Consider the following 8,035-nt stretch of genomic DNA (forward strand, 5'->3'; position numbering starts at 1 on the left):
GGCCAACCAAGGTACAAAAATCCCCCCCCTGGCCCTGAAAAAAAAAAAAAAAATCACGGGGAGGGCATTTCTGAAGGGGAGCGGAGGCCTTGGCAAGCATCGCTGCCAAAGCATCCCTAGGGGGGATGTTGTGCGTCAATCTTTCCTTGGCTGCACATGAACCCAGCCCACCCCAAGCCACCTGCTAGGCAAGCAGGGTCGGGGTGATGCTCTGCTCTGACCCACTGTCGGAGGGCGCAGCCCACAGCACCTAGAAAAGGATTTGGCATTTATGAAGCCAAAAAATGAGGGAGGAAGAAGCAGGTGGTGGTGACCCAAAGCCTCCGGTGAGAATTTGCCCCAAACCTGGCTGAGCTTCATGGTGGCTGGGTTCATCCCAACCCTCTGGCCTCCAGATCTCCATTTCTGCCTGTAAACATCCCCCTTCTCCCTCCGCTCCTGCCCTCTTCCTCTCCTTGAAGAGTTTATTAAATGTACGATACTTTCCCCCTCCCAAACCAGCTGTGGCTACTTTGCACATCCCTTGGGACATGCCAGGCTCCTGCTCTCCTGCCTGTGACCTACCGCCAAAATGCCAGGGATGGAGCCTTGGTGGAGATGCTCACGTTAAAAGCCAGACAGGTAATGTGAAGCAAAAGAAAATTATTGAGGTCCTGCGGAGAGGAGGGTTACCGAAGCAAGCCGTTGTCCTGCCGAGCATCCCTAGGGTGCAAGGACCCTGCAGAGCCCCTGGGAAAGTTCACAACATCAAGGAGGAAGGTGCAGTCCTACTTTACTCCTCACCTTTTCCTCTCCCTTTGCTCCATCTAACCTGGTATCGCTTTGGGTGTAGCCCTGCTGCCTACAGCTCCTGGACATCTGCCCGCTCCCCACAGATTTGGGCTAACTAGGCTCAGGCTAGCCCACACCACCACCCTCTCCCAAAGCACCACCAATGCCCGTGTCGGCCTTTGTGGCTTTCCTAGGGCAGCTCTGTGACCAGCTGCTGGTCCCCAGCAAGGGACAGTGTTGTGTTGAGACACCTCCAGGGTGTTTCAGTGAAAGATCTGAAATTACCCTTTTTTTAAAAATTTTTTTTTTTCCTGAAAAGTTTCCAAAGGGTCACAAGCTGCTCTCATGAAAGCTCCAAAGATGAGACATGGCACTGAACGTGGTGACCTGCTGGATGCTGCTGGCATCTCTGTAACAGCAAGCAACTTTGGACAAAACGAGGTAGCCTACGGCCACAGGCTCCTTGCAGCGGGCAGGGTTTTTACGAGCAGTAGCTAACAACTTCTCGAGAAGGGCAGAGCCCTTCCCAGAAGGGAAAGGGAGAGAGACAGAAGTGATGTGACTTGCCCAAAGGCCAGAAGAGGTCTTTCCTTGCCAGGGATTTCCCTTCGCATGGAGAGGCTTGTTCGGGAACTGACGTACATTTGGCAGCTGAATCCCTCAGTGCCAGCTCTGGCATCTCCAGGCGGTTGCACCCATATCCCATGGGGTGAGGAGATACGGAGATGCCAAAGCAGAGAGGGTGGTGAGAGCGTGTGGTACCCGGTGTGCAGGGACATCTCTTCTCCAGAGAGGTCTTCAGCCAGTTCCAGCTGCTCACCAACGCTCTACCGAGTTCCCTTAGCTAACACGATGGGCGGACGCCCGTGGTGGGACATCTCATCCATGAGACACCCAACCTACATAAGCTGGACTTCTCTCCAACTGTTCTCACGTGTTCAGCTTTTCCACCCCAACACAGAAATTGTTTCAGATGGCAGGTTCCTCTCCTTACCAGACATCACCTGTGTTTCTTAGCTCCAAGCCAGAGGAGAAGAAGGAATGGTAGCAACCAGCCTCCAAAACACACACAGAGAGATTTTAACCTCCTGGGGGAGCGATGCCTCGTTGACGGGGAGGAAGGACGGTGGGTTTTAACTGAAGAAAAGACACAGGGGAATAAAAGAAAGGAGATGGAGAAGGCAGGCAGGCGACGTACCGACAGCTCGGGTCCTCCCTCCCTCCCTCCCTCCGGTACGCGAGATGGGAGGCAGTGGAAGCCAGCCGGCTCCCCATCCCATGGCGGTTAGGACGGCATGCCTTAGGGATGTAGCGTTGTGGTACGGATGATGAGTATCTTCTGTCTTACCTGCGCCTTCGTGTATCTGCTCAGTAACACTCACAGTACCGGGGGGTGGGACGGGGGGGTTGTAACAGGTCGTTCAGCTCTGGGACTGGTTTGGAAAATGTCTTTGGGTGGGTATGGGGAGAAAAAAAAAATTATAATAATCATCCCTGAAGATCCATGTGACCGGTGGGGAGGTGAGGACCAGGGTTTCCAGGGTTCAGGGGAGGGGTGGGAAGAAGCTCGTGGGTTTTGGTCTTTGAACCTCCACTTTTAAACAGTGCAATTTGCTGAAAGAGAAATGAACTTCAAACGTCTTCTGGAAAAAAAGAAAAAATGGGGGGAGGGAAAGGGGTTGAAGTTGTCATGCCACTGATTTCACCTTTATCAAGTTTTGGAGCCTAATTTTTTTTTTGTAGTTCTGTTGCTATATGAAAAAAATGGTCATTGACAAAAAAAAAACTTTATCAGCAAAATGTTTAAATTATGTAATAAACAAAACAAAACAGAGATGTTACTGGTGTCATTTCCAAACAGCCCCAAGCCCAAGTCAGCACGAAGAGAGCAAGCGGCCGCACTGCTGGGGGAACCGCTGGCCAAACTCACCCAAACCAGGGAGCCAGAGAAAAGAAACCAGTAGGCAAGATCCATCCAAAAGTATTCAGTCTTTATTGACCTCCTCCTTTTCCAACAACACAGCTGATGGAAAAATAAAGTCAGGTCCATAATAGCTGTCCCTATGCTGTAGAAGGGGAGAAGGAAGACATGCCAGAGGCAATACATCTCGCTTAAATAAAGGTGTAAGGCAGACGTAGTCCTTGGTATATCCTTATAAAGCAAAAGCACGGGTGCTGCTTTATCAGAGAATCACAGCTAACGAGGGGTGAGTCCCCCAAAGCCGCCTCCTCCATCCAGGACCTCCTTTGTCACCACCACGCAGGTCAGGGGATTCAGCAGGGTTCACTTCCAGCATCTGCTAGCTCTTTTTTCCGCCCAAAACGGGCACCCAAAGGAGGCTGGGAGCGGTGTCAGAAGGGAGCTGGGACCCACAGGAGAGCTGCGGGTGGGCGAAGGGAGCCCTGGGGTCTTCAGCTCCTCCAAGCTCTGCTCGGACGTAGAGTGGGAAACCTCTGCAGACAATTACTTGAGCCTCTCAGAAACATCCAGCACCATGCAGGAGGGAAGGAGGGAGGGAGGGATAACGGGCAGCACCAAATCAGAGGCAGAGACACATTCAAGACATCGTCAATATTTTTAAACTGATCAAATCGGGGTGCTGGCACTCCAGCCGAAGGGGACCGGGCTCTCAGAGATGAGAGCTTGGGGCCGCAGACCCCTGGAGAAAGCCCCCGTTCCCGTGACAAGTACCACAGGGTCCGGGGTGCTTGTGCAGAGGGGACACCACCTGGCTTCTCCTGGGCTCTGGGACACTCAAGAAAGCTGGCTGGCACCAAAAGTGACCGGTCTTGGAAGGAAAGGTCGTGCTTGAACAGGTAAGGGGATGGTATGGAGACCTGTGCTTGCCCAGGGGGAGCTTTGACAAGAAAGCCATCCCTCAGGGGCTTTGGGACTTGAGAAGAAGAGTGGGAGAAAGAAAGGGGACCCTCTCCTCCTGGCTGAAGGGAGCAGGTGGAGCAGGAAAGACTTTCCACTTCAGGAGCCCCAGCAGTTCTCCCTGCTAGCCTGGGATCCCCCTCTTCCTCCCTCCAGCACATCACCGTGACCTCAAAGGCAGCTGGCAGCTTTTTTCTTTTTCTCTTTCCCCCCTCCTTTATCAAAACGGTAACCACCTCACTGAGAAGCACCACGGAAGGACCTGCGGCTTTATGAAAAGGGTTGTCAGCGGCATCTGATGCCATCTCTCTAAGCCACAGCAAAACCACTGCCAGCACCGCCCCCAGCAAGGTGAGGAATGGGCAGGCTGGGAGGAGGAAGCCACGTGAAGCATCGTCGGTGCCACGGCTCAAAACTCATCTCCCCCAGCTGCCTCTTCAAGCTGCTCGCTCCCTGCCTCCCGAGCTACCGAAGGAGAGGAAGACCCCTGGGAGAACACGAGGAGGAGGTGATGGTGGCAGTGTCAAAAGTAAGGAGAGAGACTCTGGTCCTTCTCTGTGTGCCAGGCCAGGAAAGGATCCACAGCGGGTGGAGAACCTCTAAGCCATGAACGTCAGGCTCTGAACCGTGCAAATTCCCAAGGCTGACACCAAGCAGCCCCCACCTGCACCCCAGAGCAATGTCATAGGAACGGGCTGTTCTTCAGCCAGCAGCACCTTCACGCAACCACGTGTCTTCCTCCTCCCATGACCGAGGGACGGACCACTTTGAAAAATCAAGGACTCTCCAAGGCCAGCATGACGATGCGAACTTCGGTCGTCACGCTGAACTGGAGGGTAAGGATCAGTTCAACACAAGCAAACGCAGCCAGTCCTGCCAGTTTTGGGGAGGGCAGCTGGGTCAGGCTCTCCTGCCTTCAGCCTGGCAGGGGCCGCAGCCTTTCCAGAGCTCGCTCACGGCAACTCAATGGCTTTCGTGTTGTAGCAGCCTGGAGGAAGATTCCTCTGGATATCCTCCAGGTTCTTAATATCCGCCAGGATCTCGTCAATGCTGCTCTCCAGCGTCCGCACCCGGGCCTTCTGCAGCGCGACTGTCTGCTCCAGCTCCGACATCTCATCCTTCAGCTGGCTGCTTCTCGTTTTGGCTTTGCTAAAATTCATCTCAAGTTGCTTCAGGCCATCTTGATCCACGGCACCAGGCTGGTCTGTTGCACAGCAGGAGAACAAGGAAGAAGGAACCATGGATGGAGGTTGAGGACTAGATCTTTCTAGATACTTCATCCTGCAGCCCAGCCCATCCACAGGCATCATCTGAGGCAGCTTCCCACCGAACCCCCAGCACCCCTGCCCAGACACCAGCGGGAACCTGTCTCCATCCGCACCCTACAGCAATGTTGCAAAACCTACTCATTAGACGCAGCAGCTCTTCCAGGGCGCTCAACGTCTCCTGCACGATCACCCCTGCCTGGCCAGCCTTGCCATGGACCCTCTGAGCTTCCTGAGCTGTCTGAAGACGACAAGGCAGGAGCTGTGAGGTGAAGTCTAGCCCAAAAGGGAACAAGGAAGGGGGCAAGCCGAGGGAGACAGGGACCCACCTCCTGTATCACAGCAGCATCTGCCTCAACCTCCAAAAGCTTCCTCTCAAATTCACCATCCACTTCCTTGGCCTCGCGCTGCAGGGTGGCCACTGCTTTCTCCAGGACAAGGACACCATCGGCTGTCTTGTTGGCTTCCACCTTCAGCCGCGTAATCTCCTAGGGAAGGCGAATGCACTTTCAGAGGAGCAGAGCACGGCCAAAATCAGTCGGGGTGCACCAGGGTGTGGAGCTGAATGAAATTGGTTCCTTCTACAGGGACCTAAAATTATCGCAGGCTGTCCTGCGTCCTTCATATTGTCCCACCAGTTGCTCCAGAGAGTTGTTTCTATGGCCATTGCTCAACCCCTCCTGCACACATCAGCAAATCCCTAGGGAATGACAACGTGCATCTGGGAGTCAAACCCACCGACACCAGTTCTGGGAGCTCACAAGCCTGCCAGTGACTCAGACCGTGGAAAGAGAAAAAGCCCCTTGGTCACCAAAGGGTGGCTACAGAGAGATGCCAGAGAGATTCCCCACGGGACAAATGGGCCTGCAGAGATCCACATACCCCCGCTCATCTACAGCCAACTCAGATATCTACAGGATCCACTGTAGGCAAACGTCAGCCCAAAAGTCAACGCATCCAGTCCAAAAGTCAACGCGTTTGGACCACCACAAAGTTACCAATCATCTCTTCATCCATGGCTTTCCCTTCCAAACCTTTTCTGCCAGCAGTAGCACCGGAGCCCGTCCTCACCTGCTGGATCCCCACGGTGATCTCCTTCGCTTCACCCGCCGTGCTGCTGGCCGCCTTGGATTCGGAAGCGGCGCTGCCCAGGGTGGTTTCAGCTCGGTCCGTTTTCTCCCTGGCACTTGCCACCATGCTGCTGATAATCGGTAGCCTCCTCATGGCATCTTCGGCTTCCCTTCTCTTGTCATCTGCTTGCAGGTTAAACTCTGAAAGAAACAGATGTGGAAATGAAACCGCGCTGCCTTTGCGAGCTCCCACAAGGGAGGGGAGAGGAAGGGTTTTTAGGACATTACCCCGGAGGCTCTTCAGGATCTGTTCCACCTCGTAGAAGGTGGCGTTGCCAGCGCTCATGGCTTGCAGGGCTGTGCTCCTGGCGAGGTTGGCTCGGGACAGCAGCTGCGTCAGCGTCTGTGAGGGGCCAAAGGGACACAACGGGCAGATGAAGGACACGGTACGGGAACATCGGATGGTCCCAGAGCAGCCTGCAAGGAGTCGCACTGGGGAAGAGAAGACCCATCAGCCTGTTCCCAAATGGCCGCTGTTGCCCCTGAATCAAAGCTACCACAGCCTGATCAGTCGGCAGAGGCTTGCACCGCTGCTCCTCAACCAGCTCCAGCCATCTTGCGTCATCATAGCTCTAATCTCTCCAGGAGCAGGTCTTCAGCCTGCCCGGTATGAAGGAGACACGTAGGTCAGACCCTGCCCCAGCAGCTCTGTGCACACGGTGAGGTCTCCCACCGGCTCCGGAAGACCAAGCCCAAGCGGTGGCATTTCTGAGGAAGGGTAGCAGCAGGCAGGGCTGCATCCCCTTTGGACGGCACGGAGTAGCGGTGGTACCACGGGCATCCCACCAAGGCTCCAGCTCATGCCGAAGACGACTCAAGCCACAGCCCCCCCAGTCAACCCCTTACCGCTCTCTCGCCCTCTCCCCTTCGCAGCAGCTGCTTGATTTCTTCCTCCCAGCGCCCCGTACGGCTCTGCAGCTGCCTGTACTGTGCCATGTAGGTGTCCACCACGCTCAGGAGAGCGCTGCTGTCCTGCTCCAACCGGGTTGCTTCCCCCTGAAACACAGAGACTCGATGACTCCCTGGAGGTCCCAGCATCTCCCTGGTGCTCACCAGGAACTATGGCGAGCAGTGACAGATGCTTGTCTCTTGGTCCTTGTGCCGTGGCCAGCTACGGTTGGGTGGGAAGACGCATATCCAACGGCTTCCCAACAAGGACGGAGCCCTGGGAAGGGCTGAGCTGCTGGCAGGGTAGCAAGGAGGGTGTAGGAGAGAGCAAAAGGGGAACCTCCTGGTCCCACAGGCACAAAGCCCTCACCTCAAAGGACCCGATGTCGGTCTTCATCAGGCGGGACAGGGAGTTGAGGAGCACCAGGCTGCCCTGATAAGCCTTGTCTGCCTCGGAGGCCAACCCATCAGCCTCAGCCTTCAGGCCTTCAGCAAGTGACTTCAGGTCCTCGTACCTGCAGGGATGTGAGGTTGAAGAGCATGGTACCAGCCAAGCTGCCACCACAGCATTCACGCTGCCTCCTGCATTCACTTGTTCACGCTCTCCAAGGCCCCGTGCAGATTCATCACGCAGGGAAAGCTAATTGCAAACATCCCCTGCATCCCAGTCCCTCTGCCAAACAGGGGGCTCCTGGCTCCTTGCTCCCGCTCCAGAAACCGAAGGTTTTTCACACCAGCTGAACCCTCACAGGTTCCACGGTGGCTCTGCTAATCCCTGCCCTGCCGCTGGATGTTTCCTCCTGCACATTCCCATTCAGCTCCTTGACTTTGTTTGGGGCTGTTGCTCACACCCTGCCTGTGGCGGGCAAAATCCCAGCACCATAGTGGGCTCTGGAGAAGCACCAACCTGACCAAGGGAGTCAACCCAGACAACACGGGACCACATCTACCCTTGGGCTAAACGCAGCCCAGATTTGCAACCACATCTGGAAGTCACCCCTGGGACCCTGTTCACACACGCGGCATTAAAACCCCTTCCCCCAGCTGCAGGCAGGCCCCCGGGAGCATCATGGTCCGTGGGGTGGGAAGCAGACGCCCCGCAG

General features: G+C 55.3%; 1 protein-coding gene across 1 annotated transcript in view; it reads right to left on the reverse strand.

Moving 5' to 3' along the window:
- Positions 1–4,602: 4,602 nt before the first annotated feature.
- LOC104158524 (laminin subunit gamma-2-like) overlaps positions 4,603–8,035 on the reverse strand; it is a gene marked incomplete at its 5' end in the record, with an annotated part of 5,041 nt that continues 1,608 nt past the window's right edge. Inside the window, 8 exons of the mRNA XM_009696197.1 lie at positions 4,603–4,853; positions 5,056–5,155; positions 5,244–5,402; positions 5,986–6,185; positions 6,273–6,387; positions 6,891–7,040; positions 7,303–7,447; positions 7,782–7,839. Coding sequence (XP_009694499.1) covers positions 4,603–4,853; positions 5,056–5,155; positions 5,244–5,402; positions 5,986–6,185; positions 6,273–6,387; positions 6,891–7,040; positions 7,303–7,447; positions 7,782–7,839 — 1,178 coding nt within the window. The remainder of the gene's footprint in view (positions 4,854–5,055; positions 5,156–5,243; positions 5,403–5,985; positions 6,186–6,272; positions 6,388–6,890; positions 7,041–7,302; positions 7,448–7,781; positions 7,840–8,035) is intronic.

Source organism: Cariama cristata, unplaced genomic scaffold, assembly GCF_000690535.1.
Source record: "Cariama cristata isolate BGI_N322 unplaced genomic scaffold, ASM69053v1 scaffold28212, whole genome shotgun sequence".
Taxonomy (NCBI): domain Eukaryota; kingdom Metazoa; phylum Chordata; class Aves; order Cariamiformes; family Cariamidae; genus Cariama; species Cariama cristata.